The sequence below is a fragment of the Phalangium opilio genome, unplaced genomic scaffold, assembly GCF_054372755.1.
Source record: "Phalangium opilio isolate 3A_F unplaced genomic scaffold, DU_Popi_V2 ptg000344l_1, whole genome shotgun sequence".
NCBI classification, from domain to species: domain Eukaryota; kingdom Metazoa; phylum Arthropoda; class Arachnida; order Opiliones; family Phalangiidae; genus Phalangium; species Phalangium opilio.
The window spans coordinates 3,262,113-3,282,310 of NW_028324227.1; the positions used below are offsets into that span (position 1 = coordinate 3,262,113).

At 34.8% G+C, this 20,198-nt stretch overlaps 2 protein-coding genes across 4 annotated transcripts in view; one reads left to right on the forward strand and one right to left on the reverse strand.

Moving 5' to 3' along the window:
* The window catches only part of LOC149610102 (high affinity cAMP-specific and IBMX-insensitive 3',5'-cyclic phosphodiesterase 8B-like), a 39,501-nt gene extending 25,264 nt beyond the window's left edge, over positions 1-14,237 (forward strand). The window contains exons 1-16 of one of the 3 annotated variants that reach the window (XM_089860035.1): positions 2,022-2,782; positions 4,506-4,562; positions 8,899-9,089; positions 9,186-9,245; positions 9,811-9,868; positions 9,960-10,271; positions 10,328-10,416; positions 10,499-10,569; positions 10,652-10,723; positions 10,793-11,049; positions 11,113-11,297; positions 11,354-11,680; positions 11,745-11,973; positions 12,036-12,209; positions 12,265-12,394; positions 12,467-14,237. In XM_089860035.1, the coding sequence (XP_089716161.1) occupies positions 2,693-2,782; positions 4,506-4,562; positions 8,899-9,089; positions 9,186-9,245; positions 9,811-9,868; positions 9,960-10,271; positions 10,328-10,416; positions 10,499-10,569; positions 10,652-10,723; positions 10,793-11,049; positions 11,113-11,297; positions 11,354-11,680; positions 11,745-11,973; positions 12,036-12,209; positions 12,265-12,394; positions 12,467-12,597 (2,433 nt within the window). In that variant the 5' untranslated portion in view covers positions 2,022-2,692 and the 3' untranslated portion in view covers positions 12,598-14,237. Of the gene's footprint in view, positions 1-2,021; positions 2,783-4,505; positions 4,563-8,519; positions 8,577-8,898; positions 9,090-9,185; positions 9,246-9,810; positions 9,869-9,959; positions 10,272-10,327; positions 10,417-10,498; positions 10,570-10,651; positions 10,724-10,792; positions 11,050-11,112; positions 11,298-11,353; positions 11,681-11,744; positions 11,974-12,035; positions 12,210-12,264; positions 12,395-12,466 lie in introns of those variants that run through there. The other 2 variants (XM_089860034.1, XM_089860036.1) reach the window with 2 other exon arrangements.
* A 788-nt stretch (positions 14,238-15,025) lies between these two features.
* On the reverse strand, positions 15,026-19,977 carry Csk (C-terminal Src kinase). The gene is made up of 12 exons (XM_089860037.1): positions 19,846-19,977; positions 19,580-19,641; positions 19,344-19,472; positions 19,177-19,280; positions 18,895-19,114; positions 18,658-18,826; positions 18,319-18,583; positions 18,125-18,224; positions 17,937-18,032; positions 17,777-17,863; positions 17,446-17,647; positions 15,026-16,405 (listed from the first exon to the last, which is right to left on the reverse strand). Exons 2-11 carry the CDS (start codon positions 19,619-19,621, stop codon positions 17,471-17,473), a joined length of 1,389 nt encoding a protein of 462 aa, XP_089716163.1. The 5' UTR covers positions 19,622-19,641; positions 19,846-19,977; the 3' UTR covers positions 15,026-16,405; positions 17,446-17,470.
* Positions 19,978-20,198: the final 221 nt, after the last annotated feature.

Sequence of the window (20,198 nt, forward strand, 5' to 3'; positions counted from 1 at the left end):
AAGGGATTACGCTAGTACAGTGTAGAATCATAAGTTCATAAGATCTGTTCCATAAGTATGGCACTGCATACACTTCATAATGCTAGAGACTTACTGAGAGCTAGTTCGAGAACGACAAGCGAGAATTGACTGCATTCGGTTTTGCATTCCATTCTTCGCTTTACGAGAATCTATGACCCAAGTCACTTCACGACAAGCTCTCAGTAACCAGTGACAACTTATGGAATATATCATATGTACTTATGGATTTTATGTTTATGGGAGGGACGGGTGCATAAATGTTTTATAACTTATTATCTTTTGGGTTTTTGTGTAAACTTCTTTACAAAAACCAAATTACACTGAAGTCGAAAAAATAATTACAGATAAGAAAGTTTTCGTTATCTGCATCTGTATTATTTTTACAGCTTATAAAAATGGAGGTTAATGTTCTATAATTTTCTCAACAATTGATAAGGTGCTGAGAAATGAGCATAAAAAAAGCTATTTTACCACAAATATATATATAAATATGTCTTCTTTCAGTTACTAAGATTAATTATAGCTAAATACCGAAAACTCTTAAGAATTTCGCATCTTTGAATTAAGGTCAATTAAAAGCTCGTCATTGTAGCAACGTACGTCACATTTAAACTATTCATTCTGATGGCGCTCTTTCAATAATAACAATAATATCTTTTGTTCTAATTTTGGACGCAATCCAAAATGGCGTTCAAAATATCACTTAAAATGACGTAAAAGCATTGTTTTTCTTCCCATTTCCAAAAGACGTGACAGTCGTAAACACGTTTCTCACACTGTCGCGCGTGTCGTCGCGCATGCAGCTAGCGACAAGATAAATAAAATTCCTACAGTCATTTTCATCACTCGGACCCAGATTTCATTGTGAAATGCGTCAAAATCTTCAAAGTTGATGGAAATACAATTTGCAGCGGAAGTAAATGAATTAGATATTAGTTACCTTGCGAAATTTTCTCGCACTTATTGCAATATTTTTTTCACAAATTCTAAACTGAATTTTCACCAACTAACCAAACTATTTATAGTGTCAGAAGGATCAGATGCATTTGATATTTTCAGGTTCATGTATTTTTTAACTGATTTTAGATGGGAATATATACTAGTACATTAACCTCGGAGGTACCAGAATAAAGGGGAAGGAAAAGAACTAACTTCCGGTAAATCTAGGTTTCCGGGATATGCCGTGAGCGAAACCGTTAACTATTAAAACCAAAATATAAATATATCGTGATTAAACACTTGCTCCGTTAATTAGATTCTAGATAGTAGATTTAGGTTGATTTTTAAAAAAAGGTAATGGCATTCAATATACTTTCCCAAACACTTTATAATACAGTCAAGGGTGAGGCAGTGCCATTAGGGAATCTTCCGAGTGTTTGATTATATTACACTTAATAATAACGTGATATTTAAGCCTCAGGAGGCGGAGTAAAGCCAGGTTTACGTTATAAATCGCGAATAGATTAGAATTAAAACCAGTTCCCTAATTAATTTCAAAGTAGAAGCAATAAATAAACATTGCATCCATAATTTTTCCAGCGATCGGTTGAGAGAAAAAAATTACTATTTGCGCAACTTCTACAGGGCATAACGTACGTACTGTTCTTTGACGTAATATAGTTGCTCGCATCCCCGAAATCTTATTCGAAGCACGAATTTTCTGGAGAAATCGGAAAAAAAGAAACCTTCTTTAAATAAAAGTAAAGTAAAGATATTCGGAGAATCTTGAGCCTAAAAATAGCAAACCTAGTGGGACGATACGAGTAACGACGAAGCCTTAAAGAGTTTATATAGACTATACAGTAGCCGATGAAACGCGATAAATCAAAGAACCCTTAGCTAAACTCGGTAGCTCGGTAGCCTTTATACCGAGTAAGATAAGGTATCCCTCTCTCCCTACAGCCAATTTGATTGGAGAACGTCGTAAAGAATCAGATAAAGGAGAAGAACATGTATATATCTAGACGCGTATTATAACAGCGTCTCCTATAGTCGAAGAGAGAGTTTCAGGTACACGAAGCTATCGTTTCGTTTACTCTTTTCGCTCGTGTTTTCAGTTATCCGGAATAAGGCAAACGCACGATTGGTCACGTCAAAAAAGACTCAAAAACCTAGCACGGTCCGCAAACGCCGCGGCCGTTCGATTATTTCAAGGCGGTGTGATTACAACATCTGTTACCAGCTGCGCGAGACGAAGAAGTTTAAACGCGTATTTACGGTACGGTATTCTTTCGTTGGCATCGTAAAAAGTGTTAGAAAAATATCCGTTCAGATCCTGCTAAAAGCTAAACTAACAAACGGGTGTCTTTCTGACATCATTCGGGGAAAACAATACAAAGTTAGGCAATTAAACCACCAAGTTCTTACTATTTACGCCCCCCTGTAGGGATAGTTTCATTCTCCGTACCCCCAGCCTCTTATTATCCCTGTTACGGAGAAGTCTACTTCTCCGAAAGTGTTGTTAACTTTTACAACAGAAGCGTGTCTAGTGGATGGTGGAGGATGGAGGAGTTACTCGCTCTACGTCGTTAGAAATTCGCGCCTCGAGCCAAGAATTTTTGGGGAGTACAACTTGAACAAGAGTGACGGCAGTGTGACACCCTTCTTATAAAAGAAGGGGGAGAATTTTTATTATAAGTCGAGAGAAAAATCTAATTTACCCGAGTTTTAAATGAGGAAAGTGAATAGTGTGGCCGCGCACGCTGCATGCAGCCCTGATCAAAAGGTCTTGCTGCAGGGTTATCAGTCTAATAACCATTTTGTAAGTCTCAAATTGATTTTTTATTCTCTCTCTCTCGTAATTAAAACATCATTAACCTTGAATGAAAATGAAATGATTAATTAGTCGGGTCCTAAAGCGTTGCTTAATAATTAGTACTTAGGTTTTTCTGAATAATGTTTCTGACATCATAGTTTATAAATAAAATTGGACTTATGCGCAGTATGACCTTTCAAACAAATAACGTATGAATGATTTGTTTAAAATTTAAAAACCTTCGTAAGTTTGTCTATGTAACCTGCATTTTGAACTACATTTATATTTCATTCTACTTGCCTAAGAATAAATAATCTGTAGCACTTTTACAAAAACAATTCTAGAAATAATTTAAATACATTGCAAAGATTGCAAACATTATCTATTTTTGTTTATCAAAACTATCCATAAAATATATCTATAAAAATCACTTAAAAACAAATTGAAGTTGAAGGCTATATATTACATTGCTTTCAAAGCTCCTTTCATTATCATATTATACTTTATTTGAAATTGAGTTTCTTTCACATTATCTGTCGTCTCCAATACATTTGTAAACAAACTGAAAAGTCGCGCGTAATTAAAAGTTGCGTGGATGTATAATACGCCCCCCGTTGTGCAAAATGTTCATAATCCATTAATCCGCCTCTGTCACTCAAATTCGTGTACAGAAAAGGAGCAAAAAGGACTTGACCTAAATCTTATATATTTTTATATGATAATCTACACGAGTGTTTACTTAGAAAAAAATAATAATAATAACGATGTGATGAGATAGTGAGTGGAGTTGGAGTATTTAACTTTATCTATTTCTAAGTCTATTAAAACCGTGACGCAGGTAAATTTATTAATACTTGTATAAGTGTGGGAGTAATAAGAAAGCGTATCTCTATAATTTTCCTAGATATTGAGTAACATTGTAAGGCATTTTGTCACTTACGCAATTTCACTAGAGTATTTGCGGTGAAAGTACTAGATAGTAGCTCATTTGATCGGTCTCTTTCCATATTTTTGCTATTTTTTAATTTAATTTAAGCTGACCTTTGTTATGACTGAACAAAGTGAAGACAAGATGAAATAATTAGAATAATTGATTAAATTATTAAAGACTTTTAGTCATAGAAATGTGGCAGACTCGCGTTTAATTAAAAAATATTCAAGATGCTTTTACTGAGACAGAAAAAATAACAGAATTACTTGTTAACACCCACGTGACAACTGCCTTACTATCTTGATAAAAAACAATATATATATTATTAAAAGAGCTTATCCATTGAGATACATAATCCTCCATTATCGTGTACAGATTTATCGAAATGAAACAAATGAATTAGGCTTAAGTGCCTATGATTTATTCGGATCATCCAATTTCTTAGAAGATCTCCTATGGGGATTGACATAAGCCTATAGGATATTATGGCGTAACTTATCCCATTGGTTACGCGTTATCAAAGCGTACCGCTAAAGTTATTCCACTAATGTCCGCCCTTGAAGAAATTTTTCCAAATTGCTTTTTTTCTTTTCTTCTCGAGATGTTATCGAGTGGGGATTGCTTAGTCGGGTGTATAAGAGCTTGAATGAGGATAAGTTAAAGCCCAATTTCGCCGTATTATATTTCCCCCTTCAATATTGTAGTTTGGAGCTTCTGACATAAATATTATACAAACCTTTTTTTTTTCTTCTTTTCCAATTCAAGGTTTCTCATTTCTTTTTATTTATTTCTTTGCAGAAAGAAAACCAATTCCTCAAGTTCGGTCCCATGTGCCTTAACCCACCTAAAATTTCCGTAAGTATATTTTGACTTACGTCGTTAAAAACAAACTTAGCTGATTGACAGATATACTGATGGATTGACTATTATTAACTATATGCACTGTCCAGTAAACAAGGAAATTATGCAGGGGGTACCGTACCATACCATATAGTGGGGGGAGGGGATGCTAGCTGTCTAGCTTCGTCAATATCATTAAATTAATTTTCATGAAATTGAAATATTTTATATGATGGACCTAAGGTTAGTAGGATTGGTATGGACCAACCGAGAAGATTTTGACCAATTTTGCCACCTTGACCTTTTCTTAATATGATTTTTGTAAACATTTTATAAACGTCCATAGAAAGCTAGTCCTATATTCTTCCCTCGTTTTCCTTAATTTGTTATGCCTATCCACAAGTACAATTTGGTGCTACCTTATTAAATCCCGAAGTCTCTAGGACGCCGTTAGCAATTATTACAAATTAATGAAGTCTTTAGCGCAATTAGTCAAACGACTGAGCCATTTTGACACGAATACGAATTTTTTTTTATATATTTTTAAGTTATATCAAAAAATGGTAGCACTTTTACACCCTATATTTCAAGCTCTTTTTTGGAGGAAGAGTTGAATCTTTGGGCTTATAGCAGATCTTTTCCTTCCCCCCAAGAGATTTTTCTTAACACTTCATCCGTCTTGAAGGCTTTTCTTTAAGCTTTTTCAAGCTTATACCCAAGCACCACAAATTGGGGCCACTAGAACGAGGAGACCATCAATCTCGCACGCCAGATTCGTTCGGGCAGACACAAAACTCAAACGTTTTGACTCTTTTTTTACGACAATTTCCTCCATCTCTCTCAGATCTCTCTCTCTCTCTCCTCTCTTAGAAGAAAATATAAAGTCAACAGAGCAATTTCTTCCCACCTTTAAATGATAGAAATCTTTTTTGATATAAAACTTCTTGACATTCGCTAGATATCACGATCACGATAAGCACCGATTTTGTTTTTACCCACCACGTTCATTATAATTTATGCAGTAATGTATAATTAAATATGGTTGAAATGATTAATAATTAGCTTTACGCTTTCATAACAGTCCTTGAAATAATTTTTGAAGGTTTTTACCGCGTTACAGATACCTTAAAAATCATGACAACGCGTTTTTCTATTATTATTATTATTCCAACTCTAAAAATAGATATAACCCTCGAAAATCTTCAAGAAAAAAAATGACAAAGTTTAAGAACAAATTCCAATAACCCAAAAAAACTAGCCGAGTTCACGATAAAATTAGAAACGAAAGCAAGAGCTATTTAGAATCGTTTTCAAAGTCGAGTGTTTTGTTCAAGAAGAGAAACGTGTTAAGTGATGAGACAAGCGTTATGTCAAACCTATTTAGTTATTTGTTTTGCTTCTTCACTTAGAAACACATAATACTCCTTACTTTCTCACTCTCTGTTAGTTCTATCAGCTTTTGTTGGGGCCAGTAACGAAAACAGAGTCATACGTCAAGTGTTTCTTTTTAGAAACCTAATTGTGTCACGTGACAAAAACATTCAGGTTCAAACCAAAAATACATCTACAGTGTTTTCCAAGAGACTTTCTTTGTAGGTCAAAAGAATCAAAATAAATATTGTCGTCAGACGTCCCATACCTGAAGTAAAACACTTTTACCCAAGACTGACAATTTCATTTAATACTAAAGCATATTATTTCTCTACCAGTTTTGAAATTACGTGCAAGGGTTATAGTAGTTAGCATTAAACTATTGCGATATTTTCAGACAGTTCAACTAAATAGACCCTCTTTGAAAAGACAGGGTTAAAAACTTTAATTCATTCAATGATTCACTTATGCTTCGAGCAACGAAAATACTACGCAGTTCATAAATCCCTAGATATTTCCTATCTTCAAAAAACTAAAACATTAATTTAAACTGGTTTTAAACTCAATTCGTAACTTGTCACAAGTTCAATGCAACTTTAAATCAAGTTAATCCTTACGATAAACTATAGTTGCAAAAAAATAAAGAGCCAATGCATCTTTTGATAAATTCAATTGATTCTAAGGTCTTACACAATCCTCAAAACAATAGTAATCCTACCATCAGTTACGAAATATACCGCATCGTTATATCGAAAGAGACATTACAAAAACCGTCTCTTAACGCACGTACAATGTTATTAAATTATCATATTTCGATAATAAAAACAAGAATTATAAATGCCTAGCTTTACGGAAAAAAAGGGGGTTACAGGGTTATCTGCAGGGTTTGTAGAAATATTTTTAATCGAATGATTAGGTTGAAAACGGAGAGAGATAAGCGTTGATAATATAATACGTATATTTTCTCTTTCGCCATTTGCCTGTACTTGGCGTTATGTACATACATACCTCGTGGCCCCCGTTACCTCAATTTTCATTCTATCTATTACGTAGTTAATTCACCTCGAAACTAGTTAACGTCTACCGTATGTAATTTATACCGTTTAGAGGGGCGCTAGGAAAGGAGCTCGATACAAAAGGCGCTTAAATATTTTATTTAGTAACCTTATGTTTAATTCTGAGTTGTAGAAAGAAACTTTAGCAAACTAAATTTAGCAAAAATTAAAAGATTAATTTTGACTGGGAAATAACTTTTTACTTTATAAGTGCTTGTTTATCGTGAAAATTTTGTTGAAATTTAAAACAAATCTCCATGAATAATAGAAGATATTTGTCAAGTATAGATAAAAGATTTTTTATGAAAAATATATGATTCTAGAGTTTAAAAACCCCTTCAACGTTTCACTTTCCTTCTTAAAGAAGTTAAAGAAAGTTCTAGTCCTAAATTTTTTGGTAAGATTAAATTGAACTGAATACAACGTCTCTTCTTGCGTTACGTTGAAAAATATATTCAGGAGAAATGTGGGGGCGCGAGTCAAGCCTATTATCTTTTAACGATGTAAAAACCAAAACACAAAACGGGTTAACAGACCACTTTACTTTCAACTAAGACCAATCCAACCCCCAACTGAAATTTAAAGATAAATAGAGAAAGGAATGAACGAGACTGGTGTGGAAACGCTCCAGTAATCATCGAAATTGAATTATTAAGACGCTGAGGCCTGGATGGCCATAAGGGAGTGCGCGACCTAATCAAAAGAATTTTACCATCTACATTCTTGTATGATATATGGTTACAACTTAAGTTTGCACTGATATCAAAGAGAATTTCAAAGAAATAAATAGAATTGAAATAGAAGAGGTTTGGCTTGAAACACTCACAGATACAGACATTTTCCTTCACAACTTTAACCTCATTTTAATAATATTAAGTCTGGGTTGTTTTAATAAAAACAGGATGGACTGGACGAAAGATGATTACACATGTATTTTTGCCTAGTTATAGTTTTTACCTTTAGAAAACTAGCTCTGGGGAAATCAAGGGTTAACAATTTTTTTGTCCATGGAGGACTAAAGTTGATTCTTAATAAACTGCACCGAGCCGCATAATTTAATCATAGCTTAAAGGATGAAGGAATACGAAGAGGGAATCTTCCCTTTTGTTCCTTACAGAGCAATCTTCATCACAGGGGCTATTCTCTCTCTTAAAGTCTTAAGAACAAAGACAATGCGATTCTAATAAAGCTCGCCTTCCTTAGTTTTAGGGACTGACTTTTAGAGACAACTTAGAGAGGCACGTGCATGCCGTCTTAATACGAAATGTAGAACACTTTCCGTAATGCGCAATACATTTAGTTTCTAGTACTGGTCTAAAAATGGCAAATGTCCCTTAACCTAAATGTTAAAATCCTCATTTACTCGCTTCCACGATCTTTTAAGATTCTTAATACTGAGTTTAATATTCTCTAAAATAAATTTCTAAGGAATTTAGATCCTCGTGTTCAAGTAGCAGAATGTATATCAGTTGAAATACTCTAGATAAGAGCATACAATTTGGAGTTCTCGAAAACTCTACCAAAACAGTGCTATTTATTTCAATCAGAGAGAAGAGAGTTCGGTTAATAAACTGATATTATACGATTTTAGTCCGGCATGAAAGTAAGTTCTCAAAATTTTCGTATTTCCACGAAAGTTATGAATGCCTATAGACGAAGCCAACCAAATAAGACTCAACTACAAGTGAAGTGTGTTATTCCCAAGTGTGCAACTGTACATTCCTTAAAACTAGAGTGTCTATAGACTCTGATACCTTTTCGCTGTGTAGAAATAAATAGCTTAACTCAGAAAACACTATGTGCTCAGGGTCACGTTTTGATGTTTAACATAAATTCATATTTAAAAAATGTCACTCACCCAATTTTTTTTGGGGGGAGCTAGTAGATAGAAGTTTTGAAGATTTGACGTTTTTTTAAATCCTTAGGCTTTGTTGGTATTCGCGAAAGAAGACGCTCAGACGGGCTGTTTGAAGTTGGCCGCCGAAAAATTGCATTTCAAATGTTGGGTGGTCAATACAGCCGAAAAGGCTATCGAAGCCTATCATGATACCAAAGCGACGTTGGTCATAATCGATACCAGGCAAACGGATCGCCTCGATCCTTTACAAGTCTGCAGGTATGATGAAAAAACAGAAAGAAAATATTAATAAGTCTTCGTCTATACACCATTTCGTACAAAACTAATACGCATTCATACTGTTTCTATACCTAGATCTATAAGAGCCGTTAAAGGTAGCCAATACACTTGCATAGTTGCCGTCGTTAAAAAAGGGTACGTTAATACATCGTATTGATCGAAGTTACACTCTACTAAGTATGTTCTTCCCATGTACAAAATTACGAAATTAATCGATATAGGGTCAGATTTAATGGCCCATGAATAACGGCATCGTTTCTGTAAAGGTCACAATGCCCTTATGACCTGTAACGTAATGGGCAAATCGAAGAGGGGGAACGTTATTAGGTCTCTCCCTGGGGCTATTTGACATAACGGACAGGAGAATTTAGGACGCGTGTATGTCTTAGCCAATTAGTAAAATAATCTATTTTGTGTAACATAAGTTCATAAGATAAGTTCATAACATAAGTTTGTCACCGGTTACTGAGAGCATGTCACGAAGTGCCGTAGGTGAAGCGTCATATATTCTAGTAAAGCTACGCCTGGTGAGGCTTTCAAGAAATAGATTATTACACCAAGTGCGTGCGACATATAAACTGTTGTTAGATGCTAAACTTAAGTAGTCTTATTGTTAAAGTAAACCCCTCTAGCGAAGGCGCTTAAACTTTGTAAGTTAATTAAACAATTTATTACGTCTAACAGAGATAATTTGTTTCAGTTTAGCCGAAAAAGAAGAGGCGTCAGTTTTACCTCTGATAAAATCAGGCTTTAACAGGGTACGAACCTTAACTAATTTGAAATTATACAATATATCCTTTATCCGTGATGAAATTAATTAATGTAAGACAACAATATATCACGATTCAGTGGTTTCTGGAAAGCTGCAATTTTGGCTACTGTTTAAACGAGCTGATTCAACTAGAGCACAATGAGATTAACAACCTGTACAAACTTAAAGCCGCGCAAGCTCTCTTCACGGCTTTGGACTGTTGTCGAGAAGGGGTTCTGGTCACCAGTCCCAACCACGACATACAATTCGTCAATCAAGCGTCCGAACGCATCTTAGGTCACCCGGCCTCGGAAATATTAGGGAAAAATGCTCAAGAATTGCAGAGAACGGACAGTCAAAAGAAAGACCAGATAGAAAACCTGAATAAACAATACGTCAGGAAGAGCAAGGTACGTGTTCAAGTCAAACCAAAGCGGCTTCCAGAATTTATAAGTTGAAATTTCAGGAGTGGGAAACGTCAATTCTAAATAGAAAGAAGTCTGGTGAATATCTGCATTTTTGGAATAAAATGGCTTCTATAGAAAGCCATAAGGGGTTAGTAAACCACTTGTTGAATTGGAAGTAAATTTATAATTAGGAAGAATTTTGAGTTTATGTTCTTTTTTGGTTTATTTAGCTGCGTAGAACATCTGGTTTACGTGAAAGATATGCCACATTTCTTAGAAAAATCCTTCTCTACGGATCCAGGTAATCTTGGCACTTGCCCCAGAGGCACCGATATCCTATTTGCTTTACGCTAACAATTACTAATAGTTCTTTTGTTTTTCAGATATGTTAAGCTACAGCGCCCTAAAGGCCATGAGAAAAACATCGTGCGACGTTCGTTCACTGTGTAGCGAAAGTGAGTGAAAATTGACGCTTGACAGGCGATTTATAAATTAACGCATATCTGAATCTAACTCGCTTATAGACAACACGTCAAACGCTACGAACAGGCGACAATCTTTCGCTAAATTCCACGCGCTAACTATAGAGGCACCAATCACGAAGGTCATAAACCTGCTGGTTAATATCCAAGATAACTGCCAGTTACCGGTAGCCCAACAGCTGGACAAGGTGTTAGATATTCTCCGAAGTACCGAGCTTTACTCGCCAGTCTTTCCGGGTTTGAACCAGAATCATCTAAATGACCAAGTGACTTCGGACCTGGTTAGCGGGCTGATGTCGGTAAGTACTTTAATAACTTACGAAGGGATAACCTGGGAGACTAAACACGGTTCTCTTTCAAAGGGACACAAGTCCGCCCTGAGAAAAATGTCTCACGAAGTGACGGGGAAAGGTCCGATGTTACCCCCGACACCCACGGCAAGTTTACCCAGTCTCGCGACAGCTCCTCTCAATATTAAACTTTTGCTAGAGACGGAAATGGAATGGGGATTCGAAATCTTTGAGTTGGAGAAGATGACTTCTAGGAGGTACGTGACGATAAATGTGTTTGGGTTTGCAAAGTTAACACTTGTAAAATTTACAGGCCGCTTATATGGTTGGGCATGGCCATCTTCTCCCGATTCGACGTTTGCACGTCGCTGAACTGCGACGAGACAACCCTCCAAAATTGGTTTTCCCTAATCGAGTCCAATTACCACGACAATCCCTACCACAATTCCACCCACGCCGCGGATGTTATGCAAGCGACTGCCTACTTCCTGGAGAAACTCCGTCTAAAGAACATTTTCGATTCAATCGACGAGGCTATTTGCTTAGTGGCGGCTGTCGTCCACGACATTGACCATCCTGGAAAGAACAGCGCGTTCCTCTGCAATTCCGGAAACGAACTCGCGCTTCTTTACAATGACTTGTAAGTTTTTACTGAAAATGTGTCTCCTTCCGTGAAAGGCGAACAAAACTGTCGAGACTTTTAGGTCGGTTCTGGAAAGTCACCACGCCGCTAAAGCTTTCCAATTAACCGTGTCAAATGAGAAAGCTAACATCCTTAAAAACTTGGACAAGGAAATGTACAGAATGGTTCGACAGTCGGTCATCGACATGGTACTGGCCACCGAAATGACCAAGCATTTCGAACACATTTCGAAGTTTGTGAATAATTTCGAAAAGACGTCACCCGTCGAGAACGAGGTCGCCGAATGTGACGTGAGTATAAAGATACGATACAAGTACACTTTGGGTCAGATTTCTAATACTTCTTTCTATAGTCTAATATAGAAGGATTAGAAGGAGGCGTATCAAACGATATAGTGGTCACACCGGAGGTCGTAGTTCTGGTCAAACGTATGCTAATTAAGTGCGCGGATGTGTCCAATCCAGCCCGTCCGCCCCATCTCTGCGCCGAATGGGCCAGTAGAATTGCCGAGGAATATTGCGCGCAGGTATGTTTGAACCATCTTTAGTTCTGTCACACAATATTTATGACTGTTATTATAGACTGACGAAGAGAGGAGATTGGGTCTACCAGTAGTCATGCCCGCTTTTGACCGCAAGACATGCAACATACCAAAGTCACAAATAGGTTTCATGGAATACTTTGTCAATGATATGTTTGACGCTTGGGATGGTAAGATGTCAACGCAAATCGGTAATTTGCTAATTAAATTAAATCTAATTAAACGTAATTTTAACGTTTCAGCTTTTGGTAACTTCCCCGAACTATTGGAACAGCTCAAATTAAATTATCTCTACTGGCGCGAAAAGGAGCCAAAAGACAAGATACCCATAATGGAAAAAGTGGGACAAGAAAGTGGTTCAGATACCAGTTGAAAAATGCAATTTTAGTTGACTCTATGAACAGCTCTAGTGAAAACCAACTAGCGCATAGTTTTATGGGGAAGCACATACGATAGAAACTTTCTTTCATTTTACATACTAAACCAAAATACCACATTTTCTAGCAAGTAACATGTCCGTTTCATGATGAAAAAAATATATCGCGTTACCTGTTCACCATGAACTTTATATCATTTTTGTTATTATTTCTTCACGAAAAATCGTGAGATTTTGGGGGGGAAAATATTTCTTTTTGACTCCTATTGGAGTTAACATAATCGTCATTATAATATTGAGAGAAAAAAATACAAATCTAGTCTAGTCCACGTAGATGTGAAACGATATCTACAACCCACGTTTCAAAACATAACACTCGCTTTGTAATTATACTTATTTCCATATATTCTTTTTTTTTTTTCGTGTATAATAAATTTAGGCCTTTAAAAAAATGTGTGTATCACGTGACGCCAGACAAACAAACGTTTTCCCTCCATAACAAAATAATTGCGCCCGCATATCACAAGCATTTGTTCAAATACTATAAGAAAACTTCGTGATTTTTGACTAATAAAGTCAATAATTACATTGTTTTAGTTGACAAACGGGCAACCATAACAACACAAAATTTAAAGAGATGTTTAAAAACCAACTAAATGGTTATATTTTTTGATCAAATTATAATAAGAATTAAGATTGTCAAATGAAAAAAAAAAATCCAAGACGTTTTAGAAATTTTAAACTGACCGAATAATGTTCGGAATTTCAAATTTTGAATAACAAATGAGATTAAAAGTAAATTTTAAACTCATTAATTCTAAATTTTCAAAGAAAATAAAATAAAATAACAAAACAGATACGCATAATAGACGTTTGTATAAAATATTCTAACTAATTGTTAAAATGATTAATAATTAACAAACAATTAGGCCTACCCGAAAAAAAGAATTAAGGGTACCGTATCTTTATTCTTTATAGGTGTTATTTAATTTATACAAACTTCTATTTACAAATCTTAAAAACAATATTTCCAGCGTGCTATGTATAATACCAAAAAAAACCCCTCCCACTTTTAAAACAATGCTAAAGTGGTCCATTTTAACGTAAGTTTGTAAAAAACAAATATATTTACCGTGCCAAAAAATGTTGATTAATTCAAGTTCAGTTTTCTTTTTTTTTTTCTTCAAAAAGATGTTGAAGAAAAACCTGCAATATAAAAGGGAAATAAATTCCTATATTATAGCAATATTTCAGTTGAAAAAATTTAAATTAGGTTTAAATATAAGATTATTATAGGTCTACAAAGTTTATATTATTATTATCATTAGTTTTGTACAGATTATTTATAATTTAAGGAAAATGTTTAATAAAATACTATATTAAGACGTTTAAAGTTGTAAAGAATTTGAGAATATAAAAGAAGTAAAAAAAAAAAATAGATGTTATGAATTTGAGAGAAAAAAAATGTTTCTTAAGTGTTATTAGAAAATAATGTTAATTTTATCAGATATTTTCTGTTTTTTTTGAAAGAGTTATAAAACACACATTACATTGTACATGTACTGGTATTTTGAATGTATTTTCATTCATATGTAATATATACCCATAAGTTACGTATAAAATGTTGTAAGAAAATATATACGTTTTGTCTATTTCTTTCGTGAAATTCCGAGGGGCTAATCACTGTCAGATCACCTGTTCACCGATTAGGATTACGTGTAATCATTTTTTCACTGTCAGGGCAGGGCTTTTCAAGATTACGCGTAATCACTTTAGTACAGTCAAAGGTACAGCCGTGTACACCGATTACAATGAGTGACCGGCCCCTCGAAAAATTGTAAGTCGAAATAACAAAGTACTTACCAATTTAATGTTGGCTTCGTGCTTGAATTTCGCGACTTTCAACTAGGTATAAAAAGCACGCTAATTCCGAGCTACGTAGCAACAATCTGTTCCCACGAAGGGCCAGTGTAAAAAAGAAGGGGGAGGGACCCGACAAAGAGGATGGTGAACTTTGACCTATCACTGTACCACTGTTTAATTGTAACATTCTCTGCTTTTTGACGTTTTTGAAAATTTATTTGAAAGGAGTCACACAGAAATAGGTCAAAAATAATTTCCTAGTACTCCCCCCCCCCCCGACTACATATTACATCTTAGGTACCGGGGTCCCGTACGAACACTAATACAGTGTTTAAACAGCAAAAAGAGACCATTTCGATATAACTAACAGGGGAAGACAGCAGGGGATAAAACTTTGTCTTCCATCTCGTATTTTGGCGCCTGCGCTGTAGGCTTTTTGTATCATGATATTGCACAGAGGGCAATGGATCAGCCCCAGGGTATGCCCGGACCCACATTTTTTTATGGAAATGGTCTATTGATAGTTAGGAAAAGGAGTGGATTCAAATGAAGACAACGCAACTTTTTGACCAAAAGTATATTTATTATTTCAACACTACTACGTGGTACAGTACATTATTTATGTAAAAAAACTCGTCGTTTTAGTGGGGGGGGGGGGGACAAAAACTAAAAAGCGCTAAATTTTCATTTAGTTTTTAACCACAGTTTTTTAAATTAAAAACACCTAAAAATTGGGGTTTTTTTTTTCTTTTTAGTTAAATACTCGAGGAAGCACAAATTTCTTCAAATAGAAATAATTATTATAGTAATTAGGCGATAAAAAATTTACTCTCCAATAAATAAAATATTAAATTTTCATCTTATTTGTTTAGAAAAAATGGCGCTTCATTAATATTTAAACTTATTAATTATTAATTATTATTATTAAAACTGTACATTGTACCAAGGTGCTGAAAATTTAAATTTTTTTAATTATTTTAAGCGACAAAACTAATATACTTTTTTTGTTTTGTTTTAAAAATGGCGATATAAACTACTACTCTAAAAATATTGGTAAAAAAATTAATGCACTTTTTTTTTAATATATATCGAGAATGGACGAACAATGTTGCCATTATTCATTGACTTAGTCTTAAAAATTGTTTGTGTTTTATATCTTAATTTCTTTTAAACTTCGTAAAGAGAAGGAAATAAAAAAATTAAGCAGTTAAAAAATGTTTTCCCGCGCGAATTAATTATTTCTCAAAGTATCCAATTGTTAATTGTTCTTTGGCCTTTTCTCAAAAAAAAGGTACTCAATGCATTCATTAAATAATATAATCAGGGTCTAAACTAAATTCCTCAAAAAATGGATGGTTCAAAAAAAAAACCTCTTGGCACCAATGGGCGCACGCAAAAATTATATTTTTTTAATTTAATTTATTAATTAAAATAAAAAAACCATTTTGAATTCTCCCACTTTCATTCCAATTTAGTCTTCCGGTCATTATTTTACTGGGTATATATAAATATTACAGATATTATTATTATTACTATTAATTATAATCTAGGCTACACTATAAACTATATTCTGGTATTTTTTTAAGGAAGGTTTGGGAGGTGGGTTTTGTTTTTTTTTTTTTTTGCTTTCTGGACTTAGGGTAGTTTATAAAGCCAATAAAAACTACAATCAACTTTCATCATCTTCAAATCTTTTTAAAATTATAATAATCCTTTTTTTTTTAGGGCGGCTATCAATTCTGTTGGCAGGATGTTGGGGGGCAAAGGAAACCGTTCGTGGAATTAAAAACATTTTTGTTTCTGATGCACCATACATTGAAGGCACACCCAAGTTCTGATATACATCGCACATAAGGCCCATATTTTGTTATTATAACTTGATTTTATCCAGTTTTTTTTTAATTTTATTTAAAAAGTTTCTTTTGCGCTTGTGTAAAATATTCTGTAATATACCAAACCAAAGTTTTCATGTTTCTTTATCTTTTGCTGTTTGTACAATGGGACAAACTACCATCATGAATCTATATAACTATGAATATACAGCTGCGTTACGCTGTCTAACCTCTCGATAAGGTTTGGGCGGGGCTTAGCGAAAGGAGACATCAGTCACTGTCTGCTAGTGTTAGGAGCGGGAGAAGGAAGGGGGAGTCCGGGGTTGTGTAAATTCGAAACGTCACTTCCTCTTGTCTCGTGATTGGCTATTAGAACTACGCAAAACGCGTCAAAGCTAGGAGGGTAACACCCAAACCAAATCGACATGATAGAAGGGGCATATGACAGAGCTGTATATTCATAGTTATATAGATTCATGCTACCATCTTCCTCATAGAGCTTAGCATAGGGGTGGGTAAAACGGGAGAGGGGGTCAGACATCCCCTTTAAGTGTGATCAGTTTAAGTTTACATAAAATTGAAAACACAGTATTAACTGTTTCCCTGACCCAGAAAAGTATACCTTTTCAATACCCAATAAAGAATGTGTAGTTATATTGATGAATCAGCCCCCCCCCCACAAGAGTTTTGCAAGTGTCTGACCCCTCAAGTTTATCTCCCTTCAACCTCACCCGTTTTTTGGCTTGTTCCTTTTTCAAATTCAAGCGACTTTATCTTATTTAAGTGGTGAAGGGGGATCATGGAAGAATTTTGGTAATGCATTATTGCAGTACTATGAAGGTGGGGAGGGGGGGGGGAAGGTCTAAAAACTGGTTTTTGTACATGTATAGAATGGTACTGAGAGGGGAGGAGGAGACGTCTATATTGGTAGTCTAAAATTGTATGGCCCAGCTGACGCCTTCCAATTTGGTCTCCAATTCAGAATTCAATAGAAATTGTTTAGTATTTCTGACAATAAGACTTCATAAGCAACTAACAATTAACAACCATTTTTATAGCCTTATTAATTACTGTCAGATCGTTACTTAAAGGTAAAGGCCTAGGTTCCCTTTTCAATAAATAAAATAAACAAACAAAGCAACCAACTTACAAGAAATTGAGAGATTGGATTGGGCTCAGAGTGTTGCCGCTTTCAAGACTTCTAACCTACTTAGGACTGCGACAAATGTTGGGCGCTTTTCTGGCTCCGCATCCCAAGCTTCTCTCATAATTTCATAAACTTCCGGAGGACAACTTTCAGGGGCTTCCATTCTGTATCCTTTCTCAACATGTTTCACAACATCCGCTAATGGCTAAGAAGATAAAAAGAAGAAAAACTAACCTATTAGCTTAAGATCATAAGGATTAAATTAAAATCATTAAATAAAGAAAATTAATTAATTAAATTATCAAGTAAGTAACAGTGGAAGTAGAACTCTTACAATTCTAGGATAGGGTACCCGACCAAATGAGTAAATTTCCCACAACAAAATACCAAAACTCCACATGTCTGACTTATTAGAAAATTTCTAGAGATAAGAAATAAATATATTAGGATACAAAATTAAGTTTTTATAAACTCTACACCCAATTTTTTACTACGTTAAAACGCAAAGCTTCTGGCGCTGTCCATTTAATGGGAAATTTTCCACCTTCAACATTAAAAGATTCTTCCCTCGCTAAACCAAAATCAGACAACTAAAAAGTTAGTAAAAAAACAAACATTAATTTATAAATTACTTGGAAAAACCCACAAAACTAATTAATAATTAATTTAAAACATTTTATACTTTGGCTACTCCATCCTCGGAGATTAAAACATTTCTAGCTGCCAAATCTCTATGAACAACATGTTTGGATTCTAAGTAGGCCATTCCACTACACGTATCTCTAGAAAAACAGAAGAAAAAGTAAACCCTTTAAAGTTGCGAAAACATATGGTTTATACTTTATAATAATAAAAGAATAAAGAATAAAGGATTACGTTGCAAAATTAATTTGGTCCTTTTTTGTTACATGAAGTCTTCCCCTCGAACGTAAATAATCAACTAAGGAACCTTTGCCCATGAATTCAGTAACAATAAAAACAGACTGATCTCTGAAGACTACGCCTAATAACTGAACCAAATTCTGATGTTTAAGGGAGGTCATCACAGAGGCTTCCGCTAAGTAGCTTTGAGCAGTTTTACTGGAATCTTTTAAGATTTTAACAGCCACTTTTTGCTCTCTCAATGTTCCCAGCCTCACATCTAGATTCAAATTTATATTCCAAGTTAATACCTTTGTCAAGAAACTAAGAGATCCTAAACCTTTCATTAATTACCCCCAAATTCTCCTTTCCCTAAAAGTTCTCCCAATTGCAAATCCTTTTCTTTGATTACCCAACCTGCCTCTTCAAAGGCATTAATATCAACTGAAAATTCTAAGGCCCCTTTCTTGGGCACGGATGACTTTAGCCTTGTACAGAGGCCATCAGCATCTTTTTCATAGTGCTAATTAATTAACAAATGGTAAGAAATTAATTAACTTAGCTGCTAAAATAGATTTTAATTAATCTAACCTCAATAAGTTGAGAGAGGGAGTCAAAAAACTCCTCCTCGTCTATTGTTAATTGCCCGTTTGAAAGTATGACGTGATAGTGTTCTACTTTGTCATTATGGCACACGCAAAGAGTATAATCCCCTGGAAAATTAGTACTTTCTCTAACTAAAAAAAGTCCGTCATCTCTGGTTTCTAACAGCCTTTCAGCCTCATCACGGGGAATTTTACCATGAAACCATCTAAAACAAATTGATAATGGTTATTAAGAGGTATAAAATTTGATATTATTTCTTTAACTCACGGCATAGCATGCAATTTGACCTCCGATCTCTTTTGAATATAATTTGAAGGAATAAGCCCTTCAACATTATCAATGTCACGTCTGGCTTTATACCAATTAGGATCCTAAATCAGGGTTTGTTCAGTTTGACAGTTACAACGCAACAATTTTGAGAATCAATTTCTAACCTGAGTTGCATTTAAAATGGTCATAATGTCTCCTTTACGAAAAGACAGATCATTTTGTGATTTTCCTATAAAATCGTATTTGGCGATCACCTCGGTACCAGCTTGGAGTTGAGAATTAAAGCCGATTTTCTAGTGCATTAATTGAAATAGTAATTAACTTTCATTTGTTAATTAATCATAACTATTCTGACATCGAGAGAATGTTTGTCTGAGAGAGCCATTTTGCAAAAACAAACCTGATTTACTGTTGTCATATTGTTACTAATTCCAAAGTTCATTGTCAATTCTAATGGCTCACCTACAACATCAAAGGTTAATTAAAAATAGAATATTATTGAATGTAATTTGAGAAGTTTAATAAACAAGACAAAGGCCCAATCCCAATGAATAACACCTCTCTTAGCCTCTTAGGCCTTGGCATATTTATTTATTTGACACTAACTTTTAGGCCATTGACGTACAGGGTTCCCTTTAAACCATATTGTAAATGACGCATACTTACTGCAGTTTTAACAATCCACCTTTAAATTTAGATTTGCACCAAAATATAATCATTTTATTTAGAAAATTAAAAGCTCATTTATGACAAAACTCAGTGCAAAACTGTTAGTGGCGAAAACTCTGAAAAGGAAGTGAAGGGTGGGGACAGGAAATGGGGAAGCCAAATCTTTGGCGGGCTGAACATGAACCGCAAATAAGAAGCGGGAATTTCAAATTTAAAAGTAGGGTGTCTGACAGACTTAGAAATAAGGATAATTTTTAAACTAGTCCTTGGGACCAGTGACCCCCCTAGTGTCCTAAATAATAAACTGGTCTCCGGAGTGGTCCCAGCCTTTGTTCTCCTATAGATTTGCA